The sequence below is a fragment of the Agelaius phoeniceus genome, chromosome 1, assembly GCF_051311805.1.
Source record: "Agelaius phoeniceus isolate bAgePho1 chromosome 1, bAgePho1.hap1, whole genome shotgun sequence".
Taxonomy (NCBI): domain Eukaryota; kingdom Metazoa; phylum Chordata; class Aves; order Passeriformes; family Icteridae; genus Agelaius; species Agelaius phoeniceus.
In genome coordinates this window covers 9728098-9745312 of record NC_135265.1, presented here as the reverse complement: position 1 = coordinate 9745312, position 17215 = coordinate 9728098, and the positions used below count along the sequence as shown (strand labels likewise).

The following is a 17215-nucleotide window of genomic DNA, read 5'->3' as shown; positions in this document are numbered from 1 at the left end:
TCTTTCCCTTAGCAGGGATTTTGCTTTTCCATCTTTAGTCCCTGGTCACTGTCAGACCAGATGAAATGGCAGTACAAGAAGTCTTTAACTTTCTATCTCTATGCTGTGTTTACTGCAAGAACACTTCAGAGAATGGTGCAAACTGTTCCTGCTTAGTGTATATGAAGGATATAAATATTAATAGATAACATATTACTTGCTGTATTGCAGGGTATGCTGGAACACTGTGCATCATTCTGCACTTTAAGGGAGCATGTTGAGAGTTTCGTGAGAAGGGCTCAAAAAACTCATTTTGCTAAAACAGAGAAAGATTTTTTTTTAATTGATCACTGGCTGTGCATACATACCTGTCAATAGGAATGTGAGAAGACATACAGCTCCACATTGATATTTCTGCAGTCCAGGTGCAAAGTGAAGCAAATCTTTGAACAGTAAAGATATTAAAGAGTGAGAGATGTGTGTCTTTTTAGTATTAAGTCTGAGTGATGATCAATAATTCTCTACTCAACAGTTCAGGGATGTTATTTTGTAGCAGGTCAGCACAACACATCCTTTGCAAGCTTTCCTGAATCTTTGAAGCTCAGTCAGGTACCTGCTTGTGTAATTTAAATACAGTATGATGCAATGCTTCACAAAATAAATTCTGGTCAACAGTTCTGGTCAAAAATGTTGGTAAAACTTGAATCAAGTGGTCAACTGATTTACAGCTACTCTGATTATCAGAAGGATAAAAAAATAGCTGTTGTACATCTCTTAATCCATTCTTGTATTGTGTATCAATGTCCAGCTGAAATTTTCTGCTTTTTCTTTCCTTTGTAATTCATGCTGTAGAAACATAATGTAGTACAAAAATGCCTCTGCTAATTATGTGCTTTTCCCCACTGATTTGATTTGACATAACTATGTTTATATACCTCTAAATATAATATATAAAACATTTACAGCAACATGAGCATCTTAATTTTTCCAGAATTGAGAAGGTGAAAGGGAGGCTTCAGTTCAATATAAACAATGGACATAAGCTTCAAATTCCTAAACACAGAAGGCATAGAAATGTGTGCACGTTGCAAGTCATTAGTTCAAGCCCACCAAACGTTTCCTGAGACAATTACCTTCACTGCTATAAAATTTGCTTTGCATAGTCCTCTGGAGCGTTACTAATTGCTTTTCTTAACCTCCAGAGATTAAAGGATTTTGAAATGAACATATAGACAAGTGGTGACTTTAATTTCAAATCTGAGCTTTATTAAGGCAAACCCTGTTTTATTAAATAGGGTCATTAAGAGAATGTTTCATGTTGGAAATAGCCAATCCTAATCTCCTCATCTTCCTCCAGTCTTGAGAAATTGTACTCTGCCTGTATCTTAAAAATGAGATGCCACCTCAAATCAGTTCCATCTGGCATCAGCTCTATGTCTCATCTTCAGGAGTGCACAGAGCCATGTTGGCACTTGTTTCTGAGATGCTTTTCCACTAGGGGGTATGATAGACTGTGAGTGCATCTCTCAGTGAACGCATGGTGTGATCCTGCAGTGCTGGAGGACGCGCACACGAGGGAGAGGAACAGGCGTGCAAAGCCTGGCACATAATTTATGGAGATTTAAATCCTGTCACTCATAAATATAATTATAACCCACGGCTTGAAAGTGATATGGACCTTGCCATATAGATCATGCTCTAGCTCTGTTTATTCACATCATTCATTTGTTGACAGGGAAAATATAAGAATGCTGTTAGTCGTAAAACAATTAACAAAAGGAAATACTTCTATTTTACACAAAGAATATTCTTTGTTTCTGTGTGTGCTGTGCACCTCCCACCTTCAGATGGGAAATAGAAACCCAAGGGGAGGGGATTTTATTAAATCGGCAATCAACCTTCAAGTCATTTTGGTATAAACACTGTAATTATTTCATCTCTAGTAAACAGAATAAAAGACAACAGCACATAAGGGTGACAATTTGCAATATGCTTAGAATGTCTTTGTTAAAAAAAACCCTTATTATGACTGAAGGCAACATTATTGTAAGTTAAAAAAAAAAAAAGGCAAAAGTCGTGACAGCCAACAGGGGGGGTAATTAGTTGGTAAAGTTCAAATAATAAATTTAGCAGGTCATTGCAACAGACGTTGCATTTTGTGTGGGGAGAAGTCACTATTTATTATCCTTGAAGCCAGAACTGCTTACCTTTATTAAAAAAAAATTGTAAGAAAGTATAAGGAAAAAGTGATAAGTGCAATTACGATAACTTCTAAAATTCACACTCTTCACTTGAGTATAAGCTCATTTGTGAGAGAAAAAAATTACTACAGATTTACCTGGGGGTAATTGTAGTAGCATGCAGCTCTGGGCGGGGATAGACAAAAACTCCTGTCTGACATTTTTAACCCCAGTTGCAGCAGATGTCAGACGTGGGTCAATGGTTTTTGTGTGACTTTTCTCCTGCCCAGCTGGATGAGTGCTGGCTGGGGTAGGGTACCAGCAGCAGTGATGCCTCTGCTCCCCCAGCACCTCCCTCGTCTGTGGGAATGGTTTGCTTGCAGTGAGCCCCTGTATTTAGAGCAGTTTGAAGACAATTGCCATTAATGTTAGCCAGGTTTCAGAGGGTCTGACATAGTCTCATCTACCCAACTCAAATTTCCTATCAGAGTTGCATTTTATAAATCTTGAAGCCTTTTTTCAGGCTGGTTGACCTCTTGTTAAAAAGTCTTTTAAAAATATTTTGCAGTCATATAATTACTGGTTTTGTTTAAATGTTCTCATCCAACACATAATGAACAGTGAGGAATTCCCTAAAGGGCATCTTTTGTTATTGAAATGTTTATTTATTGAGTGCTTTTTCCAGAAGCCCCCATGAGAAAAATCTCATTTTATGAGCTCCTGAAGCAGTCAGTTCCCAAAACATCAAGCAGAAATGCAATTTTGACCAAGTAATCTCAAGGTCTTTTGTTTGCTTTTAAATAAGCAGAATGCCAATGTGCAAAAAGTTGTGACAAAAGCTGCTTTGTTTTCTGTATTTTGCCAATATTCCTAGTGAAGCCGGGCTGATGTGGTGCTCAGGTGATTTCTAACATACAAGAATTCAATTGCTACAGTAGAGGAAAACAATGTCCCACAGAGCAACATGTGAGTGCATGTTTCAAATGATTCTGAGATTTATTCTTTCCTGCAAAAGAATGGTCTTAACACAGTAGCATCCCACTTGCATGAGAAATTTTTTTCCTCGCTGTGTTTTTGTTCTGTTTTCCCTGAGCAGTGAGGAGGAACTACAGTACTTGTGGCAGCACTGATGTGGGCATGACTCAGATCTTCCTGTGTTCCTGTGTTATCCAGGTGGAGTCAGTAGAGAATAGTGGGATGGGTGCTGACAGGCTTCACTCCTTGGAAATCCCCGTCTCTCACTGCCTGGGCTGGGTCACTGAAATGATCCGGTTTAAATCTGTGATTTTACTGATGCCAGGAAGTGCAAGGTGGCTGGGAGTGGGGCAGGGCAGGACAAGTGAGAGGAAGTGGGGAGTGGCTGAGAGGGAAAAGTAAAGAATTCAGCTAAGGGAAGGAGGGCAGGAAACTTTTTGTGCTTGCTGATAGAGCTGAAGTATAACTACATTGTGGTTGAAATTTTGTGTTGGTTCAAGGTTCTCAGCTGTAATGGACTATGCAGTGAAGATTTGGGGAGAATATCTGAAATTGGTTTTTCTTTCCCTCCTATCATGGTGATGCAAGAGCTGCATACTGGGGTGATGGTGCTTTTATTTGAAGCAGACTGCTAATGGCACTGTAAATATCTGAGCACCTGAGAGGAATCAGCATTTCTCTTAGGTTGACAGCACAAAAAGAAGCACAGTGCAAGATTACTTAGAGTCAGTATTTGATATCCTAAAACAGGTCGATTATCTCAGGGTTAGTGACAGAACAGTCTGGATTTTTGTACAGCAGTTATCTCAAATAAAAAGTACTTTGCAATTGTTGAGTATTTTAATCTATAATATTAATATGATGTTGACAAATGTTTTGTACTTGCCTGCCATTATTAAAAGTGTTTCTTGACCATTAGTGACTTTTAGAGTGTCCTTTAACAATAAAATCTGTTTTCTTTTTCTCCCCTCCTCCCAAGAGTAGTTCAAGAAAAATGATTGATTAATGGCAGTCCCTGTTAACTCCAGAATAAAATGTGTGCAGTGCATGCTTTGCTAGTAAAAGATGAAAGGATATTTCTTATTCTTACTCTGATTCTCTTTGTAACCTCAAAGCAAAGTCTTACATTTAAGAAAGAGTTTTTACTATGTGAAATGGAAAAAGTTTAAAGGTATTTCTGTCTAGGATATATGTGATCCAATTAAGCACACTTCATTAAGTGCTCTCCATTCTGTGATTGTAGAAGATGAACATGTTACTAAAAGGATAACTTAATACTTCATTTCAAGCCCTGCAACAAAATATTTTTCAATTTATTTCTTCTATGCAAAAATTTTTCAGATTTCATTCTCTCCTAAGGCACTGCCATAGGAAGTCAAAAGCTGTTACATGAACAGTTCCAGCCCATGCACTTCACCTTTTAAGCAGGGTTGCTCTTCACAGTATACATACAATTCTTTTCTCTGATAATGTGAGTTAAAAAAACCTTAGGAACTTGCATAATACATATTATGTAAGAAAATTTTATAAAATAGTGCCAATTTTTGTTTTTCTTCAGACCCTATGCTCTTCTCCTCTGTAAATTCTTGCATTATAATTGGTATAGTCTCTCGTTCCCCAGAAATTTTTCTTCAGTAATACATTCCCTATATTTTTATGTGTATTTTTCTTATGTTTTTTGTAGGTAAGTATTTAAGTATAGTTTTAAGGACATGAACCTGAAATTTCTTATTTTCTTTCATCAGATGTACATGTAGGATGTTTATTGGGATGGATGGAGAATGAATGCAACATTACAAATATAGTTTTATTTTTCCTTAAAATTACACAGTGATATTTTTCAGTGAAGCCCTGAGTACATTGCCATTCTACATCTGGCTAATCAGTTCCTTCCTCTGTAAATATCTTATAGATTTTAGTGCCATAAGGGACCATCAAGCTACAGGTCTTCACAGAGTCAAATAGTTTCCTCTCAGAAGTTGTTATCCTCTCTGTTGTTAAATGATAAATACTTTGTGGTATTCTTCTGGTCAAAACCAGCTATTGGATCAGATATGTCCAGAATCTCTTCTCCACACATATTCTTGCAGAATATGATTAAGATAAATATTCAGAGTTTTTATATTGTCCCTCTGACTTGCAGTTGTGACAACAGGAACTGAAGTTGTGTTGATATTGGGAATATAAATGTGAAAGTACATGTAATCTTCTTTGGATGCTGAATTCCAGTGATGAGCTATGCTGTACTTCACTGAATAGCAATTTCAGTGCCTCCATTTTTCCATCTTCATAATAAGAATAGTATTTACAGAAGTGTTCTGAAGTTTAGTTAATGTCATTGAAATTCTTTCAGACAGGCACAAAATACACAAAGGAAACCACAAGAGGTATAAAAATGTATGCAAATGTAGCTAATGAAGCAAAAGGAAGAGGGCTAAATGGTGTCTTAATAGGTTCTCTTTAAAAACCTATTTTGATAAGGGATATTATGCCATGTCTCTTGATTATGAATCTTACATTTAATAATCTCTTTCAGCGTGCTGGGACCAGCTGTGACCTTCCGAGTGCGCTCAAACCTCCAAAATATTTCAACTGCAGATGTTGCCAAAGAGGCAGGTAAGTCCTTGTCCTCCTTTCCCAAAGTGTGACTCCCCACGTCTGTTTAGCAGTCAGTACCACTGCAAACAGCACAGACACATCCTGTTCTCCCAGAACTGTGACATTTAAAGAGGAAGAGAATTGAGTGGTGAGTGGCACATGAAAAATTGAAGTTTAACATCTTTAAGTCCATTAAAACGGTTTGAGACTTCCTTGTTTGTCAAGAAAACTAAATAGAGGCTTGTCATCAAGTTCCAGTGAGGTGAAAAACTCTTTGGTGCTGTCAAAAGCTCATAAAAACACATTAGTCATTTGTAAAAGATGATCACTTTTCTGATACTTTTTTCAGTAAAATGTTATTACACCTTAGCCTTAATTTCTGGAGCAAAAAATGATAGAAATACGCCTTTTTTGTTGTGCTGTTTCAACTATTTCAATGACAAGTTAATCTTGGAAGTAAAGATTGCATTTCTAGAATTAAGCTGCTTCTGAGCAAGTTCCACTGTTCTAAGGACTCCTATTGGCTCCTTTTCAGCTTGGCTGTTAACTGTATTATGGAGCTGTTGACTGCAAAACCCAATTTTTGCAAGGTATCTGAATTTATGACTGATTTCTTTCCAAATTACTCAATTGATAGACTTTAAAAATCAGAAGTAAACAAGTTGCAATATTGCTTGAAAACAGAAACAAGAAAAGTTCATGTAAATAAACACTGAGAGTTCCAATCTGTTTATTAACTTCTACTTTTGCTTCACCATGGATGAATGTAGTTACAGAAAAAACTGGGGTAGCTCCTAGGCCAGAATTTTCCTTTGCACTGGAGAAGGGTCTTGTTAACTTTTGATTAAAGAGTAGCAGGGTCAAAAAACCCTAAATGTGTACTGTCAGAACTACAAATTTACAATAAGCACTGAATTATGTGACTCATGAATGGGTATGATTTTTTTTTTCCTGGGAAAATTTAATATGGCTTTTTTTATAACAATGATCTTCCCTGTCTTGTAAACTTCTTGAATCTCTCTGAAAGGATCAGCAAATATGATGCTGTTGGTAGAGCCTGCCTGCATTGCCAGAGGCTTTTGACAAGGTCTTCCCAGAAGTTTCTAAGGAAATGAATTGTTTCTTAGAATGTGGAATATGGAACAGAAAAATGGTGAATCACTAATTTGTTAAGAGGCAAGAAACAGAGATTAGGAAAAAAGTATTAGTTTTCTAAAAGGCTAAGATAGTGAAAAAAAAAATTAAGGATCTCTGCTCAGCGTGTAACATTCAACATAGTTATAAGTGAATTAGAAAAGGGAGGGAGCAGGATGGTGAGAAATCCTGCTAATACTGAATTATTCACAGTATTAAAGGTGAAAGTTGATCTTAGAAATGTAGAATAAAGCTGAGTGAATGGACTCAAAATGGCAGATGAATTTCATTGTAAATTACTGTAAAAATTTCATATGGAGAAAAAATAGCTTTGCATACAAGGTCTACATAGTAATGTACTTAGTGCAGTAATGGGTAATTTGATGAAAATGACAGTTCAGTCTCCATTATCAGTTGAATGAGGAAAAGTTTTTTAAGGATTATTTGGAATGGAATAGAAAACAGAATAATATCATTTGTTCTTCCATAAATATGTCCTTTGCCTTTATTTAAATACGACATATAGTACTGCTTCTCATACGTCAGATGGATTTGAAATTCTGGTTGAAATGGAAATATTCAGGGAAAGGCAGAAGGCATGACTATAAGTATGGAATGTCTTCCATATAACCAGTGGTGCAGTAAGAAAGGAAACTTTATTTTGGAAAGAAAAAAAAGACTATAGTATGAGAAAGGTCTGTCAGCTCTAGAGTTGCACAGTGAATATGGACAGGACTGTATAATTGCTTTTGCAGTGCAAGAACAGATGAAACTGGCAGAAGGCAGGTTTAAAATAAATCAGAATGCAGTTTATAGTTTTTCCAGTTGTGGATAATAAGGTTTACATGTATTCAAAAATTTACACATAAGAAAATTAATGGAATTGACATCCTCCACTGAAATTTATCAAGGCTGTGGAAACATTATCAAGTCCAGGAGGTTCCTGATGTGCCTTGGCCTGTTCCTTGCAAACTACTCTGAAAAGTAAAAAATGCTGTAACTTTTTTATTTCAGTAAAACTCAAGATATAACATTCTGGTTTTGCTTACCACTGGAATCAAAGTAGTTGTTTTCAACTTCTTTAACTTAAATGCTACTGAAAAAGTGGGGAGGTTCTGGGGACAAAATAATGCCACCCCAGAGAAAGGGCAACAAAGTGGTGAAGGATCTGGAACATAAACCCTGTGAGGAGTGGATGGGAGAGCTGGAGGTGTTAACCTGGAGAAAAGGAGGCTCAGGGAAGACCTCATCAGTCCCTACAACTGCCTGAAAGGAGGCTGTAGCCAGGTGGGGGTCAGTCTCTTCTCCCAGCCAGCAACAGGACAAAGGGAAATGGCCTCAAGCTGTCTCAAAGGAGGTTCGGGTTGGATATTGAGAAAAATGTCACTGAAAGGATGGTTAAGCACTGAAACAGGCTGTCCAGGGAAGTGATGGAGTCACTGTCCCTGGAAGTGTTCAAAACCAAGCAGACTTGGCCCTTTGGGATATGGTTCAGTGGGCATGGTGGTATTTGGTTAAGGTTGGACTTAATGGTCTTGGAGGTCTTCTCCAACCATAATGTTCTATGATTCTAAGAATTTCTGCAGATTCACCAATTTAAATTCATATTTTATACAGTAATTTATCTACTCTTTATTACATTAACATCCCAAGCATTTTTTAAATTTCTATTTGCTTAGTGAATTAAAACTTTCAGGTTTTGATGGCTGCAGAAAGATGTTTATAGGAGTTTTACATAAGCTCCTCTTGGTATTTCAGTGTGGCCATAGTATTGTCATAACTAAACCTTGTGTTTGTCCTTTACATTAAAAAAATAAAAAGAGCTCACAAATATATCCATCCCTCAAATATTTTAAATTTAAAAAGTATCTTATCTTTCTAACTCATGAAGTTGCAGTGCTTGTCAATGTACTCACTAATCAGTTCATTTATTTTAAGCAAACGTCTTACTTCCAGATCTCTAAGCCAAAAATAAATTCTCTTAAAAAATCAACAGCAATATATACTTACATAAGAAGTTTTTTAGGCTCTAGTTGTAATTATAAATTTTTAAAGTCAACAGTGTCTTGAAGAAAAGCATTCCAAGTACTTAATTTACCAAGGGAAGCCAAAGGAGAATAAATCAATGCATACTTCCAAGGTAGGCACAGGTAAATGCATAATTCCATGCTGTACTGCTATTAGGGAACTTGACATCCCTCCAGGAGCTTGGAAAGCAGATCTTGTTTACAGAAAATGAACAGACCAAATGGACAGAAGAATTTCACAGTCTGTCATATCCTTAGAAATGAAAAGAATTTGGAAATTGAGGTAATCAGATGCCATAATAAACATAGGAATGTAAATTATTCAGATTTGCAAAAAGGAATCTATTTGTGCAGGTGTTATGTACATGCAAATCTCACTGATAGCCACAAGAACAGTGTCTGTGCAGCAGTTTGGTCTCATTATTCATGTAGCATATATTTTTGTAACCAAAATGGATACACCTCATATTTTCCTTGCACTACTTAAGGCTTAAATATAGGGAACTATATTTAAAGTTTTCCACCCTCCTCTGTGGAGTTTGAAAAATGTGCAGGTTAGAGAAGACATGGGACTATTTAGTAACTATGCAGGGAGGTGAAGGACTTAAAATATCCACTAGAAAACAGAGATATGGAAGTATGATGATAAAAATGATTGTCTCTGTTGTCTTGGAGTTTGAGATTTATTATTCTTGGTGCACACATGACCTGTCTTGAAGGAAAATAAGCTCTCTGAAATCCTTTAGAAAAATTCTTGCTGATAAAACTTTTTTTCCCGGTAATTCACGGTTCCAATTCTGTGTAAATGTTTTGGTTACTTTTGGTTGGGGTTTTTTTTCAGTTTCTAGGGCTATGTAATTATATGAGGAAGCTGACAGCAGAGTAATTTAAAATTGTGAATAGCTTGTTTTCTCACATTAACAATACCTTTATTTGTTCTAGAGCAGGACATCCAACATTTTGCCAGCTTCACACTCCTTGGCATTCAAATGATAGAATACATGTTTCATCAAGTAGCTGTCCTCTGGCCTATTTCTGTTTAATGAGTCAGGTTCAATGCTGCAATGTAATTTAATCTCAATGTTTTGAAGAAATAAACTTTCTCAAGACATTAGTTACCTGCTCTAGGAGTAATTACAGTTGGCATGACATCATTTAGACAAACAAATGTATATTTCTTTTCTCTTCAGTTTAAAGGTCAGGAGAAACCTAGCAGAGAACAATTATCGGTAAGATAACTCTATAGAAAATTGTAATATATTTGATGTAGAAATAAGGAATGAAATTGCTTTGTATGTAGTCCAGAATCCTACCATTTAGGCAAGGACAGTGATAATTAGAAAACTGGAAACTTCTGAAGTTTCCAAGCAAAGAATTTTGGCATCAGGTATCTGTAATGGTCATTTATATTCTGAACACAGGGAAAAGAGATGTAGGAGAGTTTTGGGAACAGATGCTCAGCACTGCTGAAATGTCTTTTAGTGTTAGAGTCATGTTCACATTTCTTTTTGTATTATATTGAAGTGCAACATTTTAGGTGTTTAGGTGAAGACTGAAAAGCAAAGGGCTGTGGGCATGGTGTAGGCATGGTAGTGATGGGGACAGACAGCACAGTTAAAGGCTGTGCATAACTAGATATTAGGGAATTAACAGGTCTTGTGTGCAAGTTCTTGTGCCTAAGATAACTTGTGAGACACACTAGTATGGAAGGTCAGAAATTTAGATTTATTTAATGTATATATAGGAACAGAAAATTTTTCAATTTTAATTTCCATAACTTTAAACTAAACCATTGGTTTGGATGGTTTTGTGGTTAGCTTTCTTTTTTTTTTTCTTTTTGGTTGGGGCATTTTTTTACTTTGCTGTGCCCTGTTGGTGAAATTCACGTTTTCACACTGCATGTGGTCTGAAGGGGACTATTATCCTGACTTAGAGAGTAGGTTGTTGAATCATATGAACTTCTTGTCTAAAAATCATTCCTCTGTGAGTGATTTATTTCTGAAAATAAAACATCACAAAATTAATTCTGCTGAAACACAAAAATGCAAAGCATAATGTATTGTTATTCAAATTTTACTGTATTATGCAATACAGCAAGCTGATTTGAATAAAAACACTGCCTCAAAATTATTGGAATATATTAAAAACATATAGAATTTCTCAGCAGTTTTAAATGACTGCAAATGATTAAATCTGCAATCTTACAGATTTTGAGATTTAACATCTACAAATTTTGGTCATGTCCCAGCTGTGAGCTGAAATTTCCATGACAAAAAATTCAATGTCAAAAAGTTCTATTGTGTATATGAATATTTTTGTTGAAGTTGGCAGCTCTAAACAGACAAAACACCATCCTTCGCTTTTAGCATTAAACAGTCCTTTTGAATTAAATGAATACTTCAAACCCCTTAGAGGTAACTTACCCTGTGTAGTGTTTCCAGCTGCTGGTGTCTGATTGGTTTGGATATGGTCCAAGATATCATATGGTCCAAAGTGGTCCAAGATATCATAGTTCTGCTCTTAATTAGGGTGACTCAATGGCCGAGCTCTTTGTGAGCCTGCATTCAGTTGGTGAAGAAAGTATTTATGCCTTATTCTGCCTCCAGTGTACTGCTTCTCCTGCTGACATCATGAAATTTGACAGTATTTTTTTGTGCTGGTTTGCTAATAACATCCACCTTGTTTTTCATGGTGGCTGTCAGTGCAGGAGACGTGAATTCTGTGTCATCAAAAGGAGGAAATTTCAATTTCAAAAAGCAAAATCACTGTAGCTAGCCTTGGTTTTCTTGTTGACTCTTGACGTAAGCTTTGCAAGTCTTGTGAGAAGTCTCAGCAAGATGAACTCTTGCTTCAGGCACCAACATGTCCATGCTGGCAGAGTGTCTTGGATCCTTTTTCTACCCCACAGCTGTGAGCAGTGATGGTTGTTTTGAAAGTATTCATTGGTCAGTCACTGTCAGATCACAGTTCAGCTGTGATGAAGTAAACAACAAGTTTAAAGTCTTCAGGTGAATTCCTTCTCTCTATCTAGATTTTTGTAGACTGTGCAATAAGATATCTTGCTCTCTGAGATGGTAACAAAGAATGTGTCTGTGAATAATTTGGAGTTCATCTTTGAAGAGAATTGACAGCTTCTGTGTCAGAAACTTTGAACAACGTAGCCAGGAGGCTGTGAGGTTCATCTGATTTCACTTGCCCTGTCCCTGGTTTAAGTAGGATTACAATTCCTTGGTCTATAATGTGAAACGTAAAGATTTGACAGGTCTTTTTCTGTTCTTACCTCTCTTAAGTCTTCTGGTGTAAATCCTGATTTCTTCTACTCAAGCCTCCTTAGTTCACATTGTCCTTCTTCACCTCCTGAGCTCTCTGTAGTGGATCAATTTCCTTTCACCTACTGTATCACCAAATCTGTCTGAATTATTTTCCTCGAATCCGTCCATTGCTGAATAAAGGATGTCATTATGGCTTTGAAGATTATTCAGAAACAGAACTGTCTCCTGCAATACCAAATGTCTGATACAATGATTAATGAGTTTTCAAGATGGCATTTCTTTCCCACCTTGTTCTTCTGTTGAAAAATAGAACAAGTGAAAAGTGCCACTGTTCAGAAAATGTCTCAATCCTGAAGAATAACAAGTACCTTTGGTTATGCCTCTTCTCCATGGACTTCCTTCTAATTATGGTATTCATATCTGTGATTAGTAGGGGTAGAATTCATTTGAACATACACCTCTCTCCTCTAAGAATAACTATGAGGCATCTAATTTTAGAGAGAAATATTTCTTGTCTTTAAAATCACTTTCTGTTTTAATAGAAAATTGCAGAACTTCCTCCTGTTCAACTTATAAAGTCATGTCATCTATTCCAGCATAAACCCTTAAATCCAGCTGCTTATTGGGAATTGTAAAGCTACTTAATAATTTTGTAAAACTGGGGAGGAAAACAAAAAGAGCTAATTAGCATTATGTAGTTAATAGTCTTTAATTTAAAGCAATGATAGTTTATGTCATTGCATTTTCATGCCTCTTATTTACACCCATTAATAGAAAACTGTCAATTAAACTAAAATAAGGAGAAACACACCATTGGTGTAGAGTAGATATTAGAATATTGTGGAATACAGTAATTAATACCTGAACAACACAGGTTTAATGGAAATAGCAGAATGGAAGCTTAGATTGAAACTCATGTATTTTTGTTAGGTGTTTTTTTTCTGAAAACTGTAAGCAGGCCTATGGAGACTGGTAAAATAAGTCTTCCATTTAAGTAATTTATGTCATGGTTTAGAGGTTAATAGAAATTTTTAAGCTGAATTTTTTAAAGAGCCCTCTGGTAATATATCTAAATGCATTTTAATAGTGGAAATAGAATTCATCTAAATGTGTTGCAGCTGTTGAAATGTTAGGCATTTATTCAAAAATAGTTGTCTAGATTGCCTCTACATTCAAAGAGAAATGATAGATTATATGAAGTGATATTTATCATAGGTGGGTAAAAGTTTGAGAGAGAAATCATCACTAATGTCCACAGAATCACTGAGACATTGTTGATGATAGAGCTGCCATACATAGATCCTGCATGTAAATCTGGGGAGATTGGTGGAAGTCAGGATGGTAGAATTTAGTACACTGGAAAGCTTCTTCCATAATTGTAATTGCTGCTTGGTAACAAACTCAGATATACTTTTTTCTATTGATAGATTCTCTTAAAGTCTTCTGGTGCGAATCCTGATTTCTTCTGCATAAGTCTCCTTTATTCACATCGTCCTTTGCTAACATGTTTAAAGCTCTTTAAGGATTCAAAATTAATTTAAGAGCAAGTAAAAATACAAACATTTAAATTTTGATAAATATTACCATATGTGATACTATTAAGTAACCAAATGCCTGCAGTTGGCTTCTTCACACCTATGGAGCTGATAATCCAGGATAAAACTGCTCTATAGTTGGAGTGCAAAGTGGTTTTTTTTCAAGACAAGGATATCTCCCAATACACTTTTGACTATGGTAGTGGAAAGTCTTTTTCCATTTAAACTTGCTACAGATTTCCATGCACAAATGTTTGAAACTGACCCGTACCTTTTATGTGTAGGACAATTTTCAGTTGGTGCAAATGAACAAATAGGTGCTCTATAATCCATGGCACAGAGAATGTGTGACTGAAACAAAATACTTTTGTTTTTTTTGTATAGCAGCAGTACTGGGGGGGGTCCCACTGTGTACATAGCATCAAAAAGTCCCCACACTAAAATATTTGAGAACTAATTTTATTTCTGACTTAAAGCAAGCAGAAATCCCCAACCCCAAGACAATTGCTTAATGTTGTATTTCATCATATTATTTAGCCAAATTGTTTCCATTTCACATTTTTATGATAAACAGCACATTTCCCTGGAAAATTGAAATATATATGCATTGTGACATATACAGCAATAATAAATACAATTCCAGACATCTCTAAATGTTATAGTCCTTTAATAAAGTTTTATGCATTTTTGTGCAGTACACATAAGATGCTATCTCTGTTTATAGCAGATCCCAAGCATATTACAACAAATAATTTAGGAATGCAACAGTTAGAAGAAATCTGGTAATGCAAGATCATGCATTGATCTTTGAATGCATTGAAAGGCAGCTTTTATATAAAGAATAATTTGGCTTTGTAATATTTTTTTATGATTATGTATCTTTCTAGGTAAGCATAAAGAATGGAATTGTAGAAACTCTGATTTAGGTCAGATAGCATTGTAACCTCATCTTTACCCTGAAAAGAACAGTCAGTACCTTTTTTTCCCCCCATTAGACAGATTGATTATAACTTCTCAAAATGTGGAACAACAAGATTAACCTAACGATTTACAACCGTGCATGCAAATAAACACTAGGCACCATGTGGAACAGGGATAATGTGGAACAGATAGTGTTCTATTTCAGTTGGTACAAACAGGAAAATAGACTTTATCTGATGTAACTAAATATCCTATTTTTAATATATGAAATTGGATGATTAGAAGTCTTGTGATTTTAGCTGATAGCTTTCATATGAGCCAAAGAATAAAAATTGTGAGTGAGAGCAGTGCTACTTCAGGAGTCTATGAAAAATAGTTGTTATTTAAAGCACAAGAGAAAAAACAGAAAATCAATATACTCATCTGAGAATCAGGCTGTTTTCCCTTTTACCTGGAGAAAAGTAATAACATGAAAAGGCCCTTCTCCAGAAGTGTGGTGTTTTGGTACAGAGTGTAAGGACAGCTGCTCTGAATCTGGGAGCAATTTGTTCTCTTGCTAAAACACGATTTACAGGTTGACATCTTGGGAAGGAGGCACAAGATGACCCTGGATGAAAGGGCAGGTGGGGGTTTCTGGCTGGAAAAGGCTTAGTTAGAAGGTCCAGGGGATTCACATATCATCTGTCTTGAAAATTGGCACTTGCATGACCTTCTGCTGCTGATAGCTCATGGAGGGATGTATCTGAGAGGGGAAGTAATGAGCTCTTGATAGTGGGACTAGGAATTATTTGAGAGCTTTGAGAGAGTTTTTGAAGATAAGAGAAGTTTTTTGGCAGTGCTCACAAGGGCACAGTTGTCAGCAGTGTGTGTTAACATTGCCTTCATTCTGAGCAGTCTTTCTCCTACGGACTGGGGGCTCCTTCAGCAGCTGCTGCTCCTGCCTGATACTGTGCACAATTGTTAGGGAATGTTGGGACTACAAGGCAAGGGACTTGATTTGCATGAATTCTTTGTTTTCTGGACTATCTATGGCCAAAGAAGGGGTTTGTATTTTTTCATCCTTGAGTTTTCCTGAGCTCCACATATCCATAATGACATGCAAGATAAGATTGAGTTGAATTTATCCCATTTGATATTGTTCTTATCTGGGGATGATGTTTTCCATTGTCTGACAAAAGTAGTTTTCAGGATTCAGAGATAATTGACCATTGTAAGAATCTGCAAATACTTAAAACTTTTAGAATTACCTAGTCCTCAGGAAAATTTTAAATCTCTTTGTTATGTTTAAAATGTATTTTCCATAAATTTGAACTTTCTAGATTAAGAGAAACTGTATGAATTTATGTTGGCTGAAGTCAGAAGACATCTCTAGATTTAATCTAGCCATAGATTTTTCAAGTAGTACCTGTAAATTCTCTGCAGCTCAGTTTTCTTAATTGTAAATCTGAAGTATGAACAGTAAAAGGCTTTTTAGAAAAAAAAAAAATAAGCTGTAGTATATAAGTTAATTCAGAGGATAGGCAGTACCATCAACATAGGATAATTATGATAATTTTTCTCTGTGCTGCTTCTGTTGCTTTTAAATATATTTTTTCCTGGTGCAACAAAATCAGGATGACAGCAGTCATAAAATGGTTTTGGTTGAAAGATCCATCTAGTAGGTTATTTTGACTGTCCCCCAGAACTGTGATGGGATTGGCTGGCAGGAGATCATATACCCCATATCTGATAGTCTGTTGAAAAAAAAAAAAGACCAAAAAAAGACAGATGAGAAAAAAATGTATATGCCAAAATCCAGAGGGTGCCTCTTGGCAAAGTTTTATAGACATTTTAGATCAGTAACAAGAAAAGGTGGGTAGCTACACCCCGTTACTCCTTCCTAAACAGCCAGGTAATTACTTTTGGCATTTTGACAAGTGTTTGCTGGAGTGAAGGTCAAAGCTGTCAGCAGAGAAGATCTATGCTAATCTGCTCAGCTGGAGAAGTCTCAGGTAGCTAATGTTTTGTAATTAGAAGTTGTGGAAACCACTTTTCACTGTAGTTTTGCACTGAGCATAAGTGAACCAATAAAACAGAGTAATTTCATTTATCAGAGTTCACAAAAATTAGCTAAATGGGTGCTTAGGAGTAAACATCCAATATGAAATTGGAGAAATATGGGAAATCTGTGATACAGAGTAAATGTATATTTGTATGCATTTATATGTGGTTATATATATACATGTGGTATTATTATATATATATGTGTGTGAATACACATATATTTATCAGACATGTTTATTATGTGTGCGTGTAAGTGGCTATACATGTACACAGAGATAAATAATGATAATACTTTTAATTTACATTTAAAATATTAATAAAGAGAAGGATGGAAGGAAAGAAAAGGATGCACTTATTCTACTTTAAAAAGGTGCTGGAAATAAAAAAAATTGCTGGAAATAAAAAAAAAAAAATTGCTGGAAATTTCAAATACATGAATGCAAAACTTCAATTCAGTGCATGCAAAATATTCCCATTTTCTTGTGGGCATTTTCACTTCATCCAGCACTACTCTGTGCGTGGATTTGTTTGAGAGGGGTTTTAAACTGCTA

At 35.9% G+C, this 17215-nt stretch overlaps 1 protein-coding gene across 1 annotated transcript in view; it reads left to right on the top strand.

Moving 5' to 3' along the window:
• Positions 1-17215, top strand: part of PTPRN2 (protein tyrosine phosphatase receptor type N2) — a 635649-nt gene that overhangs the window by 280525 nt on the left and 337909 nt on the right. Inside the window, exon 11 of the mRNA XM_077191900.1 lies at positions 5671-5750. Coding sequence (XP_077048015.1) covers positions 5671-5750 — 80 coding nt within the window. The remainder of the gene's footprint in view (positions 1-5670; positions 5751-17215) is intronic.